The sequence below is a fragment of the Trachemys scripta genome, chromosome 14 (genome assembly GCF_013100865.1).
Source record: "Trachemys scripta elegans isolate TJP31775 chromosome 14, CAS_Tse_1.0, whole genome shotgun sequence".
Taxonomy (NCBI): Eukaryota; Metazoa; Chordata; order Testudines; family Emydidae; genus Trachemys; species Trachemys scripta.
The window spans coordinates 29,542,808-29,567,637 of record NC_048311.1 but is presented as its reverse complement, the minus strand read 5'-3'; the positions used below and the strand labels follow the sequence as shown (position 1 = coordinate 29,567,637).

Genomic DNA, 24,830 nt, shown 5'->3' with positions numbered 1-24,830 from the left:
TGCTGCTTGTTAACAGCTTTCAAGGAAAGTCAACTAGGGGAGGAAGATACAGACTATAAAACATGTGGACATCAGGTCAGTTATGTCTCTTTCATATGCACTTCTCACCCCAGCTCTCCCACTATATAAATATGCACAACAGGGAGACAAGATTCCTTAGACCTAAACAGCCATAGCACGGCAATAAAGATTAATGAGTGGAACTTGCTACTTTATGTGAATCCAGGGAGATTTCCATTCATTAATCTTTATTATTGTAGAGTAACTGTTTATACAAAAGGGGCCAGAGTCTCAGCTGGAGTAAATCAGTGTTACTCCAGCTAAATCAATGGAGTGACGCCAATTTATGCCAGCTGAGAATCTATAGTCCTAACGAGTCTCCTTCCCATTTTTAGGGGCAGGAGATTTTACTCCATTACTCGCACTAAATATTCTGCAATATTCCCCCCATGCACCAATAAGAGCAGACCAGTGAAGGCAACTGTTTGTCTTGATCCCTCTCCCAGTAACAAAACTGAATATAACTCACTACTCGGTAACTGAAAGATGTCAATAAATCGGAGGAGATTCAATGAAAAGTAAAAATATGTAATTAAGAGGCTGGAAGGGGGTGATTTTTGAACGGGTTTGGGGGCATGCTAACCTAGGAGGGATGTGATGATCTCCATCTGCAAGCACCAAGGATGGTCCACGGGGGATGGACATCAATGGGATGGAAGAGGGGACCAGGAGCCTTTTGACGTGTTTTTTGCAGCAGGGACAAGAAATGGTGGGAGCCGTTCTGCTTGAGACTTTTACAACTACACTGGACCAAGCACTGGTGAACGGGCTGCCAGGATCCATGCCGCACTGGTAGGGGAATGGATAAGATGGCCTAGCAGGTCTTTCCCATCGATAATTTCTATGAAAGGTTTGAGGCAGACTCTTCTACTGAAGTAAACAGCAAGAAACACTGGCCATGTTTGCGTGTGTGTAAATGCCTTTGTGCTCCCTCTGCATTATATCAAGGAGATCCTCCCGCTCCACCCACTGCCTCCTTCTGCTGGAATCTATAGTGTAGACACAATCCTCATTTCACACCACATATCATCTGGTGCTGAAGGGAACAAGGGTGGTGTTGGCATGACGCCTTTGCCGCAGGAGCAAGCCAAGGAGGCCCTTGTGCAAATACAAAGAGTCCTGGACCATATCCTGGCTGCCCCTTGGTGGCTGTGCGAGGTGGGGAGGGAAAGGGGTGCCGGGAGCTCCTTCGTTACCAGTGCCCACATGCAGAAGGCCGCCAACTAGCTGAGCCAGGGCTTCTTGAGCACGAGGTGTAGGGCAGCAGCACTGTACACCCCACGACTGGGCGGACTAGCCTGGCTACACCCCACTCTCTCACCTGCCGACGTGCAACGGGGCACGGGGGAGAGTGCGTGCTTCCCCATTTAAAGTGCCACTTCTGAGCAACGCCCTCTCTAGTGCCCCCTGCCTCCACACCAGGTGGGCAGGTTGCCTCCAGACACTGCCGCTCCACCACCACAAACCCGGCCCCAGTGGGCGTGAGTTAGGAACGACTCCTCCACAGCCAGCGAACGTGATAAAAGGAAGGACAACCATCATGCGGATCTCTGTTTAAAGTCTCGTGTGCTGCCTAGGAAAATCTTGTCCAGAACAAAACGGTGATTTGTCTTCAGCGCCAACAAAATCCTACCATACAAACAGCACCAACAAATGCACTCCAGCCCCAGCCTTCCCTCTGAGTGTGTGTGATGAAGTGAGGGACCTCTTGTGATGTCCAGAAATAGAGTCTTGGGAAGCCACTGACAGAACCCTTTTCACCTTCACTGCATGAGCCAGACAATTAACTCTCAATACACTCATCTTGGTAGGCGTTATTATCTCTATTTTTACAGATGGGGAAACTGAGGCAGAGATTACATACCTCCCCACTACCACCGTGTTAGTAAAAGAGCCACCACAATGGTAATCTAAGCGCTTAAGGAATCCTGGCTCCCAGTCTTGTGCTCACACCACTAGGCCATGCTTCCCCCAAGGCTACCAGTGGCACAGTACTTATGGCAGGTGTCAAATGATCCCCAGATGTTACAAGCTTTGTTTTGATATGTGCCCAAGATAGATGCGGAGATACAGAGCAAATCTCACATTTCCCCACTGACCCGCACCTAGCACGGTCATTTATACTGGGCAAGATGGGTGTGCAATGCTGCTCAGCCAGAATGTGCCACTCACACCACCAGTAGCAGTTTATACTTACTCTGCAATGATTCAAGTGCCTCCCCAAGGTGAAAGGCAGCAGAGACTCAGGCTTTTGAACATCGGATAGAGGAATAGGGTGACGGTTTCTTTGCAATATTCCTTCTCTTTTGTTTTGTTATAACGTCATTAAACCAAGAAGAGTTTGGAGGAACCAGACATCACAAGAGTAAAAAGCATAAAAGAAAACATTCGACCTGTAGTGTTGAGCCATGCACGATTCCGTTTATAGGGTTACTAACTGCATACAACACTGACATTAGTTTTCTGTTGGAAACCGCTGGGGATATTAATATCTGCTGTTAATACTGATCTTTGACGGTAGCACATAAATTCAACCCATCAGTTACCATGGCACTGGAATAAAGGTGCTCTGAGGTCAAGGAAACGTGGTGTCCAAATGAGACTTATATTCCAAGAGAAAAGAGGCAAAACCGATCTTTAACGAAAGCATCAAATCCATATGCAGGAAAACCAAAGGCTGGTTTTAAATGTCATGTTTTTCAAGTGAGAATTGACGCTGGAACCAGCTCTATACGCTGGCTGGCTGGACTTTCGCGGCAGCTGAAGACAATCAATCAAAACAGCTCGGAGTCTATGCGAAAGTGAGAGAGAGAGAGAAAAGACACGCACACACAGCTGAAAACCAGGGCGCCGATTCTGAGCCCCCTGTGACCTTTAAAATGACACTGAAATGTAAAAGAACCCTGTGTTTCATCTGCCACAAAACATCTCCTTGGAAGTTCCCCCTGGAATCATGTGAGAGGGAGATTGTACTTACAACGGGGTGCTTAGGCTGGAAAACGTGGGCTGGAGAGCAAGGAACCTCTTCACACTAAGGGTATGGCGATACTGTACTGACTGGGCACGCCTGCAGCTCGAGCAGACAGACCCAAACTAGCTCTAATTTGGCTAGCTCAGCTCCGAGAACAGGGAAACCGAGGCAGCATGACTTTCAGAGCAAGCTGTGCAAGCCTGCCTGGAACCCTGGGTAATTATTCATTGAGCTAGCTCACACTGCTGCAGCTTCACATCTCCGGGACCCGAGCTCAAATGGCAGCCCCGCCCTGCAAGTATAGCACAGACATACCCAAAGCCTTTGCAACCAATTTAATTCTTCAGGACACTGCGTCCCCGGGGGAAATGTCCCGCAATCCAGCCTCTGAACCCTCCAGAGTCTCCTCAAACGACGGACGTAGCAAGTACGTGGTGCAGAATGGCGGGATCCTGATGAATGAGACAGTAGAACTCCCATAAGCTGTCTCCAATGACTAATGACCCACCCTGGACAGATGCAATGCAAGTGACCATCCTCCCGCTCTGACCTTGCAAAGGAACAAAGCAGCCTTGGGGAGTGGGATCACTTCACAAACGGATGCTTTGGGCTCGTCCACAGAGTTACGCCCATTTACACAAGCTGACGATCTGGTGGAGAGGGTGAAATGAGGCAGAATGAGGGCAAACTTGGCCCTGAGTCTCGTGCCACGGTGAGAGCTACTCTTCGTGCAGTTCCTTTCTGGGCCTGAACGGATCTGGAGGGATTTCGGCTAGGGCTGCTGTGGGTTTTCATATTACTTGCCCTCTCCCAACCCTAGCTCTGCCTCAATGGATCTTCCTTCCCCTAATACGGGCGAGAAAGGGAAACGAATGCAGGGGAGACCCAAGACTGGGTCACAGCGGGAGCTTTCTGTTTCCCGCGATGCAATAGAAAAAACTGCCTTCAGCACATACGCTGGGGGAGAGGCGCTCGCATGACTGGCATAGCACCAATTTTCCCGGCTGATTTCGGAGCAACATGGGATTCCGCTTCCAAATAGGCAAATCTGGAGCGTCGGTCTGTGACCCTCCCAGCAGAGAGGCACAGTGCCGAGATGGTGGCTTTTCAAAGACAGACCGGGGAGACAGACATCACACACATGCATTCTGCCTAGCCGGGAGGGTGAGAGGGAAGAGATCGAGGGAGACAAGGCGCAAAGACCGGATTGCAGTGGAAGAGCCAAGTCAGGAAAGCTGCTCAGGCCGCGTTCTGCTCTGTGACACCAGTGTGAATCCGGAGTCAGTGGAGTCACTGAGAGCAGAGCAGGGATCCATCTGCTCACCCTAGAGAGCACCAGTTACCGGGTTAACACGAGAGCAGCATTCGTGTGCTGTCTTTCCCTCCCATCCTGACATCCCCAATGCTCTTCCCCCTTGGCTAGCCGTTTTCTTTGCAGACCTTGTCCAATAGCAACAAGCTTCTGATATCAGTGTAGCTGTGGTTTCCTTGCGGGTTTTCCCAGACTGAAGCCCTACTGAGGGCATCTGCAGTGTGTGCTCTAGCCCCACATGCGCAGCTCCAGCGATCATCCTGACCAGCCCTGGACGAGGATCAAACCGCACTCCAGCAGGAGTTCCTGCGGAGCTCGCTAGCGTTTCAAATGACTGTGGGTAAGTTCAGGGGATTTCTGTCTATGTAGTGCTAGGAACTTTGGAAACCTACCCTCGGACGTAATCCTCTGTCCTTGCTTCCCCCCGTTTGCAGAGATCCGGCCATCCATAATGTTCCTTTCTGTGCAGGGAGGACAGAAAAACTCCCTTCTGAGGCCAAAACCACCACAAAACCTGAACTCTAAAGTCGGCCCAAGGTTCTCTATGGAACACTCCCGAATTCATAGCCAGGTGAGGGATCAGCTAATGTCTCTTCACACTGCCGCGCACTTTAAAACGAATCTTTCCTCCCTGCATTAGTCCCAGTCACTACGCTTCAGCCTGAGGACGTCACTGTCTTTCAGACACTCGTATAAATAGCTGGAACGCGAGGTTTTACCAACACTGTGTTTCCTCTTTACGTGGCATCAGAGCGATCTCTCCTGTGCCCGACCGCGTCCCACATCATGTGAGATCCTATCAATCCCCTCAGCATGTTTTCCGAGCTAGCCCCGGCATTTGAACCAAGATCCTTGTTAAAAATTCTTGAACAATGCACATTAAATAGTTTTCCACAACATACAGGCTTCTTCTTTTCTTTTTTTTTTCCTTTCCTTTGCTCCTTTTAACCCTTTCCACAGCAAAGCCCTGTAAATATTGCTTCCTGTGGCCTCATTTTCATCATTATCATCACACGTTCATTCTCATATAAAACAGAAATCTATTCAATCAAGCACTTAACATAAATATTAAAATAATGGAAGGGACAAAATATAAATCTACATACAACTTCATGACTACCATAGCACCTATTACCATGACAAAAGCAATTTGACAGAAACAAGGGAAGGGGGTTGAGGAGAAAGTTGGGGGGGGGAGGGGAATCTTGACTGTCATTAAATATTTCAATCACCCTTGTTAAAAATTATTTTGTTTGTTTGAAGGGTGCCAACCTTATTAAAATTCATTTCACTAACCAGTTCACTCTATGTCACTATGGATACCAAAGAACCCTTTAAAAACATTGGAGAGGCGGGGATTTTAAAATTTTTTAAAAAAGGCGACTTTCTATTGGTGCTTTCGTGACTGAGCCCCGCCGCACACCCCTTCCCCTAAACCCACCAGTCCACAGAAGGGCAAATCATGTACAAGTCCATTTCTCAGTCTCCCAGGATGAGTTTTACAAAAGAAGCCACATCTGTCTCTTTGGATTCGTGCTGGGTGAAGAAAGGGTGTTGCTGGGAAAGAAAAGAAAAAAGAGAACATATTAAAATGTACTATTCAAATCTAAACCATCGAGCTGACACCCTCAATGTCAGCCTGGCAAAATTCTACTCAGTTGGAGAAAAGTCTTCCTAGTAAAACAACATTGTTTCCCCTACTAGCACCACAGTGGTGCCATTTAGGTGGGTATGTAGATATCGTGCCTGGGCTGGTAAATGAATGAAATGCGGATTCTCTATATCTGGACCCAGATGGACCCTGCAGTTTTCTCTGGCTCTGTAGCTCCAGTATCCTCTGCTGACTAGTGTCCCTCAGTCCTGGCAGAGATTAGCAGTATTGGAATGGAGAGAGAGAGAAAGAAAGAGAGAGAGAGAGAGAGAGAGTGTGTGTAAAATAGAACAGATCCTCCTCTCTCCCCAGATGAAAACATTATCATTATAACACTTTGTCAGTACCTTTCATCTAAGAATTACAAAGTGACCATCAGGGCACATGAACCCCAAGTGGGTAGGAATAGATGGAAACGTCCTGACAAACCCACAACAAAGGGAACAAAGCGGTGCAATGTGTAAACAACATGGCACACTAGAAGATCACAGGAGATGCAGGTTTCCAAGGACGCTTTGGGCTCAAGGAAAAAAAAGGAAGGTCAGAAAAATGCTGGGCCCATTAGCCTTGAATTTGTCTCTTTCAAATAACGGACTATATTATAAATCAAAGGCACTGGATCACTGAACTGTTAAAGAAAGAAAGATGTTATCCCTTATTTTAGAAGGCAGAGACATCTCTCAGTTGAATTTGCATTCACACTGTTTGGGAAGATATCCATGCGTTCGTTAGGGGTGTGCACCGCTGAACTCACAGAAGCGGGACTAACAGCATGAGTATAGTACCACAAATGTGTAAATGTTCGCAGGGAAAAGCCTATCAGGAAGACTGCGTCTGCAGTGAATATTTACCAAGCTTCCAATTTTATTTATTTATTCTTTTCCCTCTGTTCAGTTCTGGGTTTTATTCCTTCCCATCAGCAACCGTTAAGTCTCCCAGCAGGAGAAGGCTACTTCATTCTTAACCACTCAGCACAGAGGAAAGCCACGCTGGCTGGAAAATGATAAACAGCTATTTCTTTAAACACTTAATTGTAACGAACATCTGTCTACATTTCTGTCAAAGGAAAACTATGAGCAAAAAGCAAAACACGAAACAAAACAATCCCAAACCCTACTTTGACCGGAAACTAACGTTTGCTACTGAGGGCTGCATCTCAGTGGGTGAGATCAATTCACTGAAGCCAGAAATCACCAAGGCTTTGGGCAACGCAGCAGCACCAGCACTGCAATTTGCCAGAAGCCGGATGAGGCCTAACGATCAGTTATTGTTATTATGTATTTGCACTGAAAGGAGAGCCTATGCTCCCAGTCAGGGCCCAGGACCCCACCGTGCATAGACTCCAACAGACAATCCTTGCACCAAAGAGCTTACAGTCCAAACACAAATGTGCATAAAATGGAGCAGATTGCCACTGACCTCATCTTCAGTGCAGGATGGAGCTGTGGTTAATGCATGGGGGTGCTGGATTCAATCCTCGATTCTGACAAAGTCTGGCTTGGGCCAATCTCTTTGTGTCTCAACTCCTTGAGTGTAACGTGGAGATCATATAACTCCCTAACCTCACAGGGGTGTTGGGAAGATAAATTGGGGTGCTCAGACACTACTCTGATGGAAGCCATACAAGTACCCCTCACAGACAGGTCAACATGGGTGCATGACCCAGGTTCCAGCAGGCAATCTCCACCTTAAGATAGAAGGTGTGACCCATGGAGACCAAAAGTCCTGGCATGCAATACTCCACCCTGATTTGTGTCGGTTCACCCTGCACAGACCTAAAAACACAGATGTCCATTGCCTACTCTTGCCTGTACGGCACAGCAGTATTGAGAATGAGAGGGACTGCACACCAGGGTCCCATAGACTATACTGCAGGTATCTCTAACATACATCCAGATTGGTTTACTACTGGTTCATCAGAACATAAGAATGGCCATACTGGGTCAGACCAAAGGTTCATCTAGCCCAGTATCCTGTCTATCGACAGTGACCAATGCCAGGTACTTCAGAGGGAATGAACAGAACAGGACAATCATCAAGTGATCCATCCCCTGTTGTCCAGTCCCAGCATTTGGCAGTCCAGTGGGAAACAGCTAGATTTTTAAAGACTATGGACAGAGGTCCACGTACATAATGGCTACACACTTGTGTCACTCTTTTGCACATGAAATTGCTGCGGTGAAGCCAGGTGAGTTCACATCCATGTGGCTAGTTAGGCACCAAAAGGGCCAGTTGTGTGCCCGTCCAAATGCAGGGGCACAGCAGGGACGACAGCTAATAAATCTGGCTCAAGGTGCAATGTATTAGACGTGCTATTGCAAGGAGCAATAAAATCTCTGACACCTCAGCAGATCTGAGAGGCCAGGGCTGCAATGAGGTTTCATATTTCTAAGCTTTCATCCATTTTAGAATGTTTTCCTGGACATTTTCCTGTATTATAATAGCCACCCTCCACTCTTCCCTCCATTCCCCTCCCCACCCCGTCTTCAAAGTGAATGAGCAGCAGAGGCTATTTTGGGAGGCTACTTTTTCACAAGTCCTGTTTGCTCGTTTACTCACAGCAGGCTACATTCTGTCCTGCGTTACACCCGTTCCAGTGGGTGTCAGTTTCGGAGCAAGTAGCCGCGATTCCCTGTGCTCAGTGACCTGCACTGGGCCTTCCAGTCCCCGGCACGTGTTACCGAGTTTTTGCTGAATATTCCTTGCTGTGGCATGCAGGTAGTGACACCCCCCGTCTGTGTGCAGTGGGCGTTATATGGAACCGCAATGGGCAAAGCCAGCACGGGAGAGAGATGCCACTGCACAGCTCCCTCAGTCCCCCTCCACAAACAGCAGGGCGTGGCAATCACTGCTTGAGTTTGGGGGGAGGAGATCTGGCCCTTACCCATCTCCCCAGTGCTTACCTGAGCTAATGGCACTGGATACTAGGCTGAGGATTTGGAAGAATCTATTTTTCAGATCATTTCCTTCACCCTTACTCAGCAAAAATAAAAGCTTCCTGCAACACCCTGATAGAAATGCAAGGATCATACCCACTCACTCTGTGTAAACAATCCTCCAACACTCCTGCTGGGCAATCTTAGCTGCTAATTGCATTCCAAGAACCCCGCACCCCACCCCCAAATCTGAATTTGTCTGGCATTTAAAGACTTTGTCAAAATCTTTCAAAACGTCTCACTGATGATATGGGACCAATTTAACTGGAGTTGGCTACATTGACGCTTCCTGGCACAGCGGTCCCTGCCACTCCCTTCAGCTTCTGATGCACAAGACAGTGAGTTGTTGGGTGGGGAAGTCCCTCCCCGTGCTCTCTTGAGACTCAGCATGGGTGCGGTTTTGCTTTTTGTTTCTCTGCGCGTGCTGCAGAAATGCTCTGCGAAGCCATGGGGGAAACAGCAGATGTGTCAAAATGTCCAGATCACCTCTTGGAGAGGAAAGGGCTCTTCGCTTGGCTTGCTTTAAAACACTAACGTGTGGCTCATAAAAGGGAGGGACGAAGAGCATGGATCGCAGCCTGACTACATGACAATGTCTAAAGTGTACCCAGCTCCGCCAAAGAACCTCAATCCTGACCTGCAACACCTGCTGTAACCCCAGGCCCCTGCCCGGCTCTGCCAGTGCACCTTAAGTCCAACCCTGCAACACCCATACTCCAGTTCAGGGCTTTGTTGCAGCTCTCCTGATGCCCCTCAACCCAGCCCTGCAACACCCTCTACTCCAGTTCAGGTTCCAAGTACCATCCTGCCAATGCGTCTCAATCCAGATCTGAGAGCCCTGCTGCTAATCTAGTTTTTATTTGTTTTATTTGACTTTGCTGTCTTGCACCTGTCAGTAAAGTCCCTTCACCAATAAGCTTAAAACCTCAATCAGACAATGGATGGACAATGCACGTGAAGATGTCATGGGAGCTGTGATTGTTTAGGCTCGGCAACTGCATTATAAGATTTGATTGTTAATGCAGATGAAAATTATTTTTAGTCTATTGCATTGACCAAGTGGAGACAGGAGAGGGTGGCTGGAGGAGGGAAGAAGTGAGCTGTCTTAGAGTGGATTTGAAAGAGGAGAGTGATGTAGCTTGATACTCCAAGCATAGGGAGCAGCATGTAAAAGGGTTCAGAGACATAACTGTAAGGAGGAGGAGGACCATCTGAGAGAGGCATCGATTTTAAGCAGAGAGCAGAGCTCATGCAGGCATGAGACAGGAGATAAGAGCCCGGAGATAGTTTCTGCTGATCAGAGATAGTCACTTGACTCAAATTGTGCCATTATATGAAGAGGAGCTAGGGAGAGATGCACCAAGTGACCTGAGTCACTTTTGACAAGTGCCCCATGAACAATTCTCGCAACAGTTCCCATGATTGTTTTGGTCACATGCTGATCCCTGCAGGATCTCAACCTCAGCCACTGGCTGGAAGAGAACAGTGCCCAAAGCTAATGGCCCAGCCACCTCCATATGACCTAGGCTGTATTTGACAGCGTGCAAGCCGCGGGAGAGGGATTCCTTTCGTTGTTTCATGCTCCATTTCACCCGGAGAAGCAGGTTTTAAAATAGAATTAAGCACAGACCATCAGTATCTGTTTTCCCGCTGCTCAAGTCAGAGAACACAGAGTCACATTTTCCATGAGAAACCTCAATTCCACAGGAAAGCAAAGAGCAGTCTTGTTCTAAAAAGACAAGTCCATTCCAGTACCGCAACTCATAATGCCATGAGAGAACAGGAGAGAAAAAAACCACCCCAAAACCACAGGACCTCACAACATTAACGTCTGCCGTAGAATACCACAGTGTTGAGATATGTTGGAAAGGTGATTCAAGAGCCTAATTCAATAGATATGAGCGCAGCTGCCAATGGGTTTTATGCTGCAACAGACAGATCTGCTCCGGTGAACCTTTTTGATAAAAGGCCATTAGGCAAAGATCTGAGATTTGCTCTCTCTCTATATCTATTTATTCAATCATAAAAAATAAAAACATTTGGTCCTCCCTTTGTCTGAAAGTCGGTGTGCAAGCAAAGCTGCGTGTAAAATAGACCTATATATAGTCTAATTGCATTACAGACCCCAGCAAAAATACCACAGGAATTACTCACTGCTTACAATTAATTTTTAAAAGGGCTCATGACCTTCCAGCACAGCTAACACCTATCGAGAGTTAGGAACCTCAGAGCTCTCTTACAGCCGGTATCGCAAAGACCCGTAAAGTGAGCCGGGAGGAAGCGATGAGTGAGGATACTTTCATTTCTGAATAACTTCCTTCCCGCGTCCCAGCAAATGGAAGAGGTGCTGGAAATGGCAGGGAGGGAGTGGGACGTGCACCTGGGGATGGACAAAGCACTCGGCTAAAATAGAAACCGAGCAGAATGTCTAGGAGAGAGAGATGTTAACTTCACAAGCAGCTATTCAGCTCTGCTACCGTGTTTCTCGTGTTTTCATCGGGTCTCAGCAATTCCAGATTCTAACCAGAAATAGGAGCAGAAGTAGCTCCAGAAGATCAGGAGAGAGGTTCTGACCAAACTCCAGTCTGGAGGTACAGGACACCTCACTTCAAAGCCTGTTCTTGCCAAATCAGTCCCTACAGCTCTGGCTGAGTTTAGAGCAGTGTCTGAACACTTGACCTCTGAGCTCCTTTCAGCACTGCACACCAATTACCTCGCATTGCCCTCCCATCATTCATCTTTTTCCGCAGTTGCTTCCCCCAGCCCTGCCCAAAGCACATATATTCCAAGCAGCAGAAGAAATTCAGTAAGTGAATTATTGTTTTGGTCACATGCTGATCCCGGCCAATAACATCTGGAAATCATTCTGTTCAAAAGCCTCCTCTCCAAGTTGCCATGGCAATGAATCTCGGTTGCACGTTCTGCTCCTGCTGCCCATGTGGAACAGCAATGAAAACTCTGCTCAGGATGGGCGTAGAAAGACATCATGCAGATCCTAGAGGAGAGTTTTGCCTTTTGCCAACCCATCCTCATCCATTCTAGCAGTACTCCCCATAAACTCTTGGTCCATTACGCCTTTAGGGAAACATATTGCTCCTAGTTATACACGTACATTTTCCTTTGATCTGAATGGGAAATGCACCTAAGTAATAAAGAACCGAATTTGGTACTTAGGCCAAGATTTCCTAGAACGAGTAGTGATTTGGGGGTGCCTCACATTTTCGGGGCTCAACTCCAGACACACGAAAGGGGCCTGGATCCTCGGAAAATGCTGAGCGTCTGCTCTCTGACCATCAGGCTCCTTCAAGGTTTTTTCAAAAGTTGTGCATCCAAAATCATTAGTCACTTTTGAAAACCTAAGCTTTAAGCTCTGGTTATCATGCACCTTTAGCCTTGCCACACTCACCATAAGCTCTGGGTATGTTGGCCGTTCTTTGGAATTCTTCTTCAAGCTTTGAGAAAGAAAAGGAAAGAAAAAGAGAATTATATCTTGTATGTAATTTAAGCAAAGCCATAAAAATACACCACTCAAATACCCAAAGATTTAAGTCCTGCATCCATATTCTAGATCAACAGGATCTCAGATTTCAGGACCTTCCAGTGACTCGAGTATGAACACTCTAGATTTCCTAGCAGTTAGCTTGTTTTGTGTCACTGTGACTCTGGCCTTTACGGGACTCTGAACAGCTGACGCCATTTCCTGAAAACCATGTTCCACTGTACATCTCTGAAGCATGAGATCCTTCCTCTGATTCATTCAGTCTCATCAGGAACCAAATAATGAGCTGGCCTACAGCTCTTTGAAGTCAACCAGAGTCTTTCTATTGACTGCAAACGGGCTTTGGATCAGACCTCCCAGGCAGTCCTGTTTTCCCCATTTATGTTCTTTCTTCGCAAGTCCAGGTTTATTCAAAACTCCACTGTCTAGAAAAAGACACGCTTACAAATTTAGGGCCGTGCTCTGATCGCAGTCCCACCGACATCCGGGGAGAAATCTGGCAACCTGTGCCTCCTAGCATCACATCTCACCCATCAGATCCCTTGCATTTTAAAACTTTCATGATCACATCCGTCTGCAGCCATGGGCCTCTCTGAATTATCCCCCCCTCTGCTACTTCCTTTTCGATGATCTAGTCGTTATTTGTGGCTCTGTCTGCCAAGGTTCATTCCCAAAGTGGCCAGCCCCAGAGCCCCGAGAACTTGCAGACGCAGTAGGCTCAGTTCATGACAGCCCAGTGGCCTGTACCCTCACTGTGCCACTATGCTTTTGAGTCTTGGTTTCTCAGTCCCTCAGCCAGCAGCAGCTCAACTCCAGGGCAAGAACTGCACGGCGGTAGGGGAAATTACTGCACTTTGTGTTTCAATAAAATCCCCTCGAGCTAGATATGGACTCTGGTGGTCAACATACATACAGATAACAGGGACAAGCTGCACCACCTCACTTGTGGTCCATGGAGTCACTGACTAATGCCAGGGCCATCAACTGCAAAAACAAACAGTTGCCCCAGCTCCAGTGGTGGCAACAGGACGATTATCTCCTGGAAGGCCAATCATGAAGGAAGAGTCATATACACACATTGTCATGCTAATAATTAGTCCGTCTACAGCATTGTTCATATGAGCTCACTGCAGCGGGCGTTCTCCAATTAACCTTCCCATAACCCCTGAGAGGTACGTAAGTACCAGGCGCAGAGCAGTGAAGGGATTTACCCAAAGTCAAACTGCAAGTCAGTGGCAGAAAAGGAACCCAGGAGCTGATTCCTGCAGGTACATCCCTAGACTGCATACACGCTAGCCAACACATTGCACATCTGGTGAGCTCTGAAGGGACCCTCTGATTATATTTAGGGCAAAATCAGGGCTTGCAGAAGTTGGCAACTCCTCAGCGCTCCAGCAAGGGAGTGGAGAACTGAATGGCTTGGAAACCCATGCACGGCTATTGTTTATCTCTGCCCTGCCAGTTATGGCACAGGGACAGTTACACGGAACATCCTTTAGTCTCCTCCACTACAACAGATGGCTCGGGAGGTTATTTTTGTTTCCCTCCAGCAGAAAATAACTTCTAATCACAGGACGTAATCGCTACTCACTTCCTGATGGTGTATTTATGGGAAGAAGCTTGGAGTGATTTTAAAAGATCTTGACACGTCCATGGGGAAAGGTGTCACGCTGAGCAAAACAAAAGTGTGATTCTCAGCTACGATAAGCCACTCCACTGTGGGATTTGCCGGGCCCAAGGGAAGTGATGGATGCCCACTGAGTCGGTATTTCCTGTCTCCTGCTGCACATGGTTAGCTCACGTTTACTGTAACCGTGGTGCACTGGTATGATGCATGTCAAAACTGCTAACTGTGTGAACTGGCTGGGAAGAGATGCCTCATATCCTTCAAGCCTAGAGATGAGGTACCTCGAAGCTGAGGTACAAAGGTGAACTTCAAAGCTTGGATGTGTTCTCATCCAGGGTTTGGTCTGTGCTCTTGTTAACGTAGACTTCATGGAAAAGACTCTTTTTTTGGATTACCAATCCCACCGCATACAGTGGCAGGATATTACTGAAGGAATTTAATGTTAATCTTTAATAAGACTTTCAAAACCCCACTACTGATCATCCCTGACCGTCGAGTTCACAGCAATATGGAACTTCTGGTTCTGCCAAATTCTCTTTTCAGTTCCCTGAGCTGCTTTAACACCTCCTACATTTCTTGTTTAAGATCAGCGTCCCAACACCCCCAGATATGATCCTGGCCAGAAATTAAGGGTCCAAATCTTCTTCCATTGAGTTCAGTGATGTTGAACCAGGCCAAAGACACGAAGAGCCTGGTTTTCAGAGGTACTGAGCAGCAGCAGTTCCCACAGACATCAAGTCAGGGGATAGTAAATCAGGCCCTCTGAGACGCACACGTACTCGCTTGCAAGTCCTAAATGACCGGATATTATCAGTATAACCAAACAATCTGGATTTCCTGTTCTTAAACCTGCTGGTGAAGTCCATGTGACCTGCAACCAGAAACGAGGCTTGCAAAAGCAAATAGCTCAGCATTCTTTGGGAAACAACAAGCCGCCCAGCTCGTTCAACCAACCCTACAATAACAAAGCGGCCAGCAGGCAAGATGGAGGAAAGGACGTGTGTCTAGAAAAGAGAATTTCAGTGTTTAGCTTCCAAAAGGGGTGGGTGTCACTGCCCCCTCCTGGGTGGGATCAGTCCTGCTGTGTGTGTGTGTGTGTGTGTGTGTGTGTGTGTGTGGGGCAGAGGTGGGGAAAACAGGATTGATTCTGCATAGTAAGAGGAGGAAAGAAATTCCAGGAAACATGAGCACGTGGCTGGTTTAAACAGGGCCCCACAGCAGAATCCAAAGTGCTGTTTCTTAAGGTCCACTGGGCTGGTTTGATAAACCCCTTCCTGGGGCACCAGCAGAGATCAGGAACAGCCTCACATTTCTGCATTTGTCAGCCTGTAGCACTTCCCTGGCTACCATGCAAACAGCCATCCACCTGCCAACTTGGCAAACAGCATATGGCATTGCAGTGTCTGGAAAAAAAAAGGGGGGGGTGGGGAGAGGCCTCCGGAGCAATTTCCAGGGAGGCTGAAGGGAGGAGCATTCAAATGCTATAGGGCTGTTGCCAGAAGCTACTAAACAATGCACCACAGGACAAGGACAAATGCCAGTCTATTTTAGGGGGCAGGAAGGATCCGTTCTTTTATGCAGCCTTCTGAACCTGCTGACAGTGCTAGTCTTCCTGAGTCTGTAACACAGATCCTTTACCTCTCTCCGTGCTCACCTCCTGGCCAACCCTGCCTCACTGAAACCAACGCAGATGCCCTGCCGTAAGCCAGAGCAGAGCCTGCCCCCTGCACTGATCGAAAGGAAGATGCGACCGATCTGAGTAAACTCTGAACTTCCACTGTCCTCAGCTGGACTCTCTGTGGCACAGCTTCCCAGGGGGCTCGAGGGGGCGGGGGGGTCGTTCGGGGTCAGCGCTACATTTCCTGAAAGCCACAGGAAACAGCCATTCTCAGGCCCAAACACGTTCCGCCCTGGATGCCTTACGGAAGGTTCACTCAGGCTCACGTGTCCGTGCACAGGAAAACAGTGCGAGCTGCTGATGTGCAGGGCCAGGGGTACGTGCATTTCTGAATCTTCTCTCGGGGGGAGCCACCTGTTGTGGAAAGAGCGGAGCCAATTCCAGGGCCCGGGTCACGGCTCCCCGTCGACAGCGGCACCAGGAGTGACTTGGGTTGTTTAATTATTCAGCAAAGAACACAGTGGCTTGAAAAATTCTCTTCCTCCATCTCCTCTCTGGGGAAACATCCCCCAGGTCAGCACAACTGCTTTGGAGGAGTTCCAGTTTGGGACCCAGACTACTTAGCGAGGGTCCCCTTTAAAGATGAAATGATTTGCCATTGTTTTCTCTCACATTTCTCCCTTACGTCTAAGACGTGTGAGAGCCTCTGGACAGTGCGTGTTATATGCCCGATCCACAGAATATAGGAGTCTTAGGCTAAAAAGCCTGGCTTGTTAGCTGGGGTTGTGACTTGTAAAGAGTCATGCTGGAGGACCCCAGTTCAATCCCTCATGTCGGCCAAAATGGGAGCCATCACACACACTCAACCAGCAGACTAGGCTTAAGATTGGCTCTGAGAGCACAATATCTCCCCAGGACCCCTTCCACTCCCCTGACCAGTGACAGACAATTCTGGTTCCAGGCCCAGGGCATGCTGGGGCAGGAGGCTTCGGTTTGACTTTGTTTTAGGTGACAGAGCCAGCATTAAAACCTCTTGCTCTTTACCGAACGCAAGGAAAAGATGTCAGAGCTACGGACTCCGTGCAGACAGGGCTCGGCCTTGGACTGAGCTTCCCGGAAGTGTAAGGGGGGGCCTGGCCAGAACTCAGGAGGGACCTGCTTACCACTGTGAGGTAAAATCGACAAACTCCGCTGAGAACTTGTCCGCCGGAAGCTGCGGTGACGGCTCCTCCACCACCTGTTTGAGCTGCTGGAACGGCGTCCCCCAGGAGTCATACGGAAACCTTAGGATCGCCAGCTCGATCTGGGGGAGGAGAGAGAGGGGCAGGCGTCAGGAGGGAAGACTTACCCCCCACAGCCTCTTGGCTTTAAAGCCCCATGAAGAGCTCGAGTGACACCTGCAGTAAAGAAGGGTGGAACTGGGGTGGGGTTCGATCACTGGCTCTGTCGATTTCCAATGTGCCTTTCACCACCTACCATGTATGAACACCGTGCACATTCTTTCCCTCAGCACTGCTCTCTGGAGCGGCTGGGGACGGAAGAGATCAGGGTGTACCCCATTACTTAGGCTTAATTCCTCCTCTGCCAGAACAGAACATAGGAGCAGGTCCCTGCTTTGCAAGGGACACTAGTGGGACCGGTGTTAAAATACAGCCAAGGGGGAACACTGATTTTCCTTCTCCCATACCAGATACATCAGTGAATGACTTTTTCCCCCTCTCTTCATCTCATGCTTCCAGGACTCGATCCCCACTGCCGTACCCCCTATGCCAGGGATTGGCAACCTTTGGCACGCAGCTTGCCAGAGTAAGCACCCTGGTGGGCCGGGCTGGTTTCTTTACCTGCTGCATCCACAGGTTTGGCCGATCATGGCTCCCACTGGCCGCGGTTTGCCGCTCTAGGCAATGGGGGCTGCAGGAAGCGGCGGCCAGCACATCCCTTGCCCCGCGCCGCTTCCCGCAGCCCCCATTGGCCTAGAGCGGCGAACTGGATCCAGTGGGAGCCGCGATCGGCCGGACCTGTGCACGCAGCAGGTAAATAAACTGGCCCAGCCCACCAGGGTGCTTATCCTGGCGAGCTGCATGCCGAAGATTGCCGATCCCTGCCCTATGCTGTCATTCACACCCATGCAAAGCGAGTGTGTATCACCACCACCAGGAAAAAGGGAGTGGTGGATTCTGACTCACGGTGTCAGTACTGCATCCACTCTGTCAGCTCGTAGCTTTACTATTCTTTGTCTTCTGAGAGTGCCTAGAGGCCCGACCAATCAAGGACTGGAGGCCCACGGTGCTAGGTACTGTACATACCGATCATAAAGTTCAGTTCTGTGCCACAAAGATCTTACAATCTAAGTACAATGATAATTTCCTAATTTTCCTTTCATATGTAATATTCTGTGTGAAAGACCCACTCAAATTACAGGGGAAACTGACTATGTAGCAAATAAGTTAAATGCACACAGTGAACAAATCTGAGCTAAAACCTTTTCCCCCTCTTAGCTCTCTCCATTACCCTACTTTCAGGTGTTAACTTGTCACAGCAGTAGGTCAAAGACTGATTTTTAAGTTGGCAGTTGTCCCTTTAACTCCAGTTTTCCTGGCTCTCAGGGCAGATCTTCCAACTCTGAGTTTAAAGAGAGATTTTGCTAGTTAATAAGCACCGAGTTTATTTTTATCTTTGAAATCCAAGAGGCTCCGAAACGACAGAATCTCCGAGTAGGGATGGACGCTGCACGATCAGCATTTCAGGCCCTTTGCTAGCGTTGGCTTGCACTGCCATCAGCTGGCCAGCTGAAGTTACACTCGAGTTGCTTTTCAGTTTTAAGCAGTACAGTCGAACCTTAAAGCAATTTACCTTAGTAACACTGGGCTCAGTTGTGTCTTTAAGGCATCAACCAGGAGAGTCCCAGGACTCTCTGTGCCTCAGGGGAAGTGCAGGGTACAGCATAAGGGGCCAGTTCTGCTGGTTTGTGCTGAGCGAGGCAGGGCGACGCCCACCCCCCCAGGGGAGTGCAGTGCCAACATAAGAACTAGACTGTGCATGCCCTGAGCACACAAGTTATCCAAGGACAGGGCTGCAGCAACCTAGGGTGACATCCTACACTCATTGCCCCACCGGCAGAGCATGGGTGGAATTATCCTGCTAGGTCAGTGGGTCCCCCCCAGTTCACATCGCTCCAGCCAGCTATTCTTGGGAAAAGCCAACACACAGGGTACATCTATACCGCAGCTGGAGGTGGACAATACTAGCTTTGATCAAGCCAGGGTGCTAAAAATAGCAGTTTAGCGGCAACGGCGCATGCGGTGGCTTGGCCTAATTGAGTACATACCTAGGACTTTGGAGGGGATTGTATTGGGCAGCCAGCCCAAGCCACTGTCTGTGCCACTCCCTAGCTAAGGTGCTCATTACCTTCATGTCTGAGCACCTCACAATCATTAATGTATTAATCCTTACAGCACCCCTGGGAGGTACAGCACTGCTATTAACTTCATTGTTCAGATGGGAAACTGAGGCACGGGGACTAAGAGTAAATTTTTCAAAAGACTCTATGTGACTTCAGCTCCTAAGTCCCATTTTCAGAAGTGACTTAGGAGCTTCACTCTCACGGCCTAAGACATTTCAGCACTTTTGAAAATGTCCCCTCATGACTTACCTCAGGTCACACAGAGCAAGGGGATTGAACTTGTGTCTCTCAAGTTCACACCCGAATCACCAGACCCTCCTGCCTCTCTAGAGAGGGTGATGAAGGCACACAGTGTGACATCAGGGGTCCAAAAGACAGGTATTGGCTGAGGGAGGTTCCACAGACAGTTCTTGCCCTTTAAAATTCCTCCCACCCTGCCCGGAAGGAGTGCCCGTCGTTTTTCACTTAATTCAATGGAATTCACCTTGCAGCTCAGGAGATAATTAAAGAGACGGGCTGCACTGGCTCTAGAGCAGGGTTTCTAAACCCGTGGGTCAGGACCCAAAATTGGGTCACTAGAATGACCCAAAGGGTCGTGGGGCAGTTCCCGTGGCTCCTGTCCCATGTGGCTGGCTGGGCTCGCCTCCCTGCTCCAGACACTGCAGCCTCTGGGGTCCCAGCACCAGTCAGGTTTGGTCCTTCCATCATGAGGATGGGAGTCTGGGTAGGCCAAAATCTGAATGAGTGGAACTGCAACCCACAAGCCAGGTCACAATTCCACTCGTGCAAATTTGATAAGTGAGGAGGGGCGGGGCCAAACCTGAGTAGTGTTGCAACCCCCAGAGCGAGAGCCAGGCCCAGCCAGCCCCAAGGCACAGGAGCCACCACTATGGGGTAAGTGCTGGGCAGGACCCAACCCCTATGGGGGGCAGGATCCAACCTAAACCACCCCAGGGCCTCCACCCCCCGACTATTTACTGGGTCGCGACAGGCCATAAACATTTACAAATGGGTCCTGAGCCCAAAATGGTTGAGAACCACTGGTCTAGAGAAGGCTCGGTTTTGGAAACCATTTGGCACCAGAAAAGAAAGTGAAATTACATGAGGTAATTTCTCTTACCTGATCCTTCCCCTCACTACACCCCAAAATTAAGGAAGAAAATACTGGAGGGTTGGGGGGGCAGCCTTAGATGGAGATCTTTGGGCTGAGCACTACCACATTCATGGCAGGAGTGAAAGCCACTAGGTTTTTATTTGAGGGTCCCAGAAAGAGTCACCCCCTCTATTCCTCCATGTGGATGACTTGCATTGCCCAAGCATGCACCAGGCATGCACAAGTCGATGTCGTTCTTTTCTTTATTGGCTGTCAACCCCTTTCCTCCTATTTTTTTTCCTGCACAGTGAAATACAACCCTCCTGTTAACCTGGACGGGAGAATCTCAGGCGCTCAATGTGAGAATACAACAGGATAAAAGCATTATGGGTTGACCGCTGTAGATATAAGGCCTGCTGTCTCTAAGTGCATCACTTGGACGTGGGCAGCTGAGTCGCAAGGGTGTTCAGAGGGGAGACTGAAGGAGATCTTTGGATGTTAGAGAAATCAGGGTCCTCTCCTGCTTACTGGTTAGCTTGGTACACATTGTCTTGGGTGTTCAGAGGAGTCACGCTCTTGGTTTCTGTTCAATGACATGCGAGTTGGATTCAGGCGTCTGCCCACGTGCTGGGTCTACCATGACTGACTGTTTTGCATGAGTGTTCATTGCCGTGGTTTCTAGGTGCTGACTACCTAGTACGATTAGTGACAATCACTAGGATCTCAGATCACCTGGCTTAGTGAATTAGCACTAGGCTCCTTCCCCTTTAAACGGCAACATGTTATGGGCTACTGGGGGCAGGGAGAGCTGAATATCCCCCGGCTCTGGAACTGTGTCAGTGATCTGAGGGACAGGTCCAAAAGGAAACAGAACCAGCCCTGCTGAGTGTTCCCTTAAACCCCAATCCCTTTCAGAGCTGCCCTTTCAGGGCTCCATACTCTACCATGGTGATTCCCAGACTCCAGATATCCGATTTGACGCTGTATCCCTTCTGGTTTAGCTCTGGGTTGATTCTTTCAGGCTGGAAAGAGAGACGAGGACAGTTTGAAATAGACATACAGGCTCAATCCCTACATCGCTCCGCCCCTCTCCATCCCCTTGGAGTGCCTGTTAACACTGATGTGAGTTCCCCAAACTGAGCAACTCTCCCCTATGTTTCAGCTAATATCCCCGGAGCAAGTCTGCACCACCACCAGAGTGGAACGCCTTCCAGCCGGCAGTCCCCGCTGCAGCACTAACCATGTTGAATGCACAGGACCAACCCCCAGGGGAGTTTTTGAGAGGAAACCCATAGAACCATTTCTTTATTCAAACTCCACTCCCCTAGTATCTCTTGGCTGGATCCGGCCTAGGGTCTCGGTTAGTCTCCCTGCAGGGACAGGCAGCAAGACTGGGGACCGGAACAGGATGGCATTTGCATTCTGAGGTCTAGATAGGAGAAGCTGAATTCCTGTTTCCCCAGTTCCCAATTCGAAACACGGTCTGGCCCGGATTTATCCAGGAGACTGGAGGCCACAGTTCACTAGTGCCTCAAGCCTCATGTAGGCGTTTGCCCCTCAGCAAAGTAAAATGCTCCACCGGGGGTTGTGGGCGAAGAATTCCCCCCCCCCCCCCCGGGTAGTGTTTCACACCCACTCTCGCACAGGCATAGAAAAGTGCAAGGCAGGGGAGATCCATCTTGACTTAGAAGCTATAAACAAAGCTGCTGCTACACCGACAGATCAAACGTGGGGGGGAACCATGGGCCAAAAGGCAGCGTTGACAGCACCCGTGAATAGTGTAGCATCGTGAACCCTCTCCCCGCCCAGGCAATGGCACTGAAAGGGTTAATGCAAACCATCTCTTTAAAGAACCAAAAGAGGCTGTGTGAATTGGCTGCTAAGTGAATTGGAAACAGCAGCTGTCCTGGGGCCCCCAGGATATCAAACCTGATGGGCCCTAATGTACTTGACCCTTCTAAATTGACCCGTCCGTGGTGCCCACAGGTGCCCCTTGCTGACTTTTCCGGAGGAGCCTGGATGATGCTAAAAGTGTTATTGTCCCCACTTTGCAAATAGGGAAATTGAAGCAAAGTGAGGTTACCGGGGCTTCTTTACAATCACACAGTGATTCAGTGTCAGCTGGGAACAGACCCCAGGAGTCCTGATCCCCAGCCTTGAGCTTTAGCGGTAAGAGCCAGCCTCGTCTTTATGTTTACAAATAGACTATCAGGGTTGGAAGGGACCTCAGGAGATCATCTAGTCCAACCCCCTGCTCAAAGCAGGACTAATCCCCAGCTAAATACCATCCCTGATAGATTTTTGCCCCAGATCCCTAAATGGCCCCCTCAAGGATTGAGCTTACAACCCTGGGTTTAGACGGCCAATGCACAAACCACTGAGCTATCCCTAGACACTAAATAACTACAGAGGCATGTTTCTAAGTGAGCCATTGAGAGAGATGCTGGAAGTTGCTCTGTTTTAGGTCTCCTGTTTTAAGATCATCTATTGTCACAATCCTCTCTACAACAGGGCAGTCAGTTTCCCACACATCTTCTCAACTTACAGCCATGTAGGGCTTGCATCCTGCATCCATGGTTTTAGCAACAGAGTCAACGAGGTAACCGCTAATTCCAAAATCGCACATTTTCACCTGCCCCTGTGTATTGATCAACACATTAGAGGGCTTTACATCTGCAAGAAGGAACACACACCATCGTCACTCTCACAACTGGGCCTTGCCCCATCGTTTTAAAGCATCCCTGGAAGCGAACAGGGCGGGTTAGCTTCCTACCCCCAGTGGGCACCAAAACAATATCGACTGCGTCCATCCACGGGGCACGTCATCTGCGGGGCTTTTTAGCCACTGCGCAAAGATTGGGAGCCGTTGCAAATGCAGAGGGTTGTCCACGTTGACATGAGCCCCTCCCATGTCTTACAAGCATTGCTCCCAGGGAAACTAACAGATTTCCCTGTTGTTGTTACTTTGGGTAGGGCGCAGCATCATGATGTCACAGAGCAGCACCCCAAAGCCACCCCTTGAGCACACCATCGGCAGCACAGATACCAAAAATCTCCCCAGTGAAAATCCACCGCGGGAGGGGGTGGTAAGGATGCATTAACTGAAGACGCTTTCACAGCAGCATGAAGGAAAACCCCAGAGATGAGATATGAAGGGGACAGGAGACGGGGAAGAAGGGTGGGACTCTGGAAAGACGGGAGGCGAGAGAAGAGGTGGGAGAAGGAGGACAGGGAACTGCATGAGCGCGTTCGGGTCAGCTCCTGAAACTGATCTGACACTAAAGTGGAGTGCAAAAACCCCCAAAACAAATGGAGAAATGAATTATTATTGCTATTGTAAGCTGCTGTAGCACCTGAGAGCCCCAGTTATGAACCAGACCCACTGTGCAAGGTGCTGTACAAACACACCACAAACATATTTTCAGCTTTAATAATTTTGGATTCCGGACACTGGCCAGGAAATTTGGGGGGGTTGAAACACACACTGTAAGATATTTACCCTGCCAGTATCACTAATATTACCAAACATTGATCACAAATCTGGAGATCAGATGTGGTTGCCAAAATGGAAAATATGGTAGGCCCCAATTTTTATTTTTTAGTACCTATGTTGGGCTTTTTAAAGCTTAGGTCATCTATAAATGTACGTTGCATGCCTCTCCCACAGGCTAAGCTGTTTGGTATATCTCCATATATATATCTCTCATAGAACTGGAAGGGACCCTGAAAGGTCATGGAGTCCAGCCCCCTGCCTTCACTAGCAGGACCAAGTATTGATTTTTGCACCAGATCCCTAAGTGGTACTTCTCAAGGATTGAATTCACAACCCTGGGTTTAGCAGGCCAATGCTCAAACCACTGAGCTATCCCTCCCCTTTGTTGATCAAGCCTGCATGAGAGGGTGCACAATCTGAGGCTTGCTACCTGCCTTAGTGTAAATGCCACCTAGAGGCAGTTCTGCCCCATTCTGCACCCGGAGAGGAGTTTGCATATGCAGAACCTGATCCCAAGCCCATCCCAGCCAATGGGAGTTTTTCCGTGGACTTCAAAGAGCTCTGAGTCAGGCCCATAATTCGCTAGCTGTGCCCTTCCCAGCATGCAATGGGGAAGCAGAAGCAGAGGAGGAATCCAGTGAAGCAAGCAGGCAAATGATCCATTTCTTCTGCTAGCCAAGTGAAGGTGGAGGCTGTTTTCTGTGTCCAGCGTCAGGGGAGACGTGCTGGCAAGTCGATGGAGTTTTAAGAGCAGCTCAACAACCCACCACTCACCCTGAGCAGGCTTTGGGTTATCCTGGGTGGCTGGACCTCTCCTGCCTCCCAAACCTCATTTATTTGGGCTATCTTCAGTGCCCCAGGCCAGGCTCTGAGGATAAGCCCTGCTGGACTAAGAGCGTGGCACAGGGCTCAGCGAGAAACAAGCAGTGCTCGAGGCTGCGCGGGTCACACTTACCTCTGTGAATTACGGAGAGCTTACTATGTAGATGTTCTAGTGCTTTTACAATCTGAAACATAACAAATCTACAGTGAACCGCAGCTGGCGGCAGCATGACGTGGCTGATCAAACCTTGCTAGCTCGCCTCTCCTGCCTCGAGGGCGACTGCCCCGCGCTCGCCCCCACCGGCCCCGCTTGGGGGAACAATCTTGGTTTGTCATTTTGGCAGC

The 24,830-nt window shown here is 49.0% G+C and overlaps 1 protein-coding gene across 2 annotated transcripts in view; it reads right to left on the bottom strand.

Annotated features, from left to right (window-relative positions):
• Positions 1-5,363: 5,363 nt before the first annotated feature.
• The window catches only part of MAP2K6 (mitogen-activated protein kinase kinase 6), a 76,907-nt gene continuing 57,440 nt past the window's right edge, over positions 5,364-24,830 (bottom strand). For both annotated transcript variants that reach the window (XM_034789935.1, XM_034789934.1), the window contains exons 7-12: positions 24,619-24,670; positions 22,716-22,843; positions 21,115-21,192; positions 16,838-16,977; positions 12,337-12,382; positions 5,364-5,900 (exon numbers count right to left, since the gene is read on the bottom strand). In XM_034789935.1, coding sequence (XP_034645826.1) covers positions 5,823-5,900; positions 12,337-12,382; positions 16,838-16,977; positions 21,115-21,192; positions 22,716-22,843; positions 24,619-24,670 — 522 coding nt within the window. In that variant the 3' untranslated portion in view covers positions 5,364-5,822. The remainder of the gene's footprint in view (positions 5,901-12,336; positions 12,383-16,837; positions 16,978-21,114; positions 21,193-22,715; positions 22,844-24,618; positions 24,671-24,830) is intronic.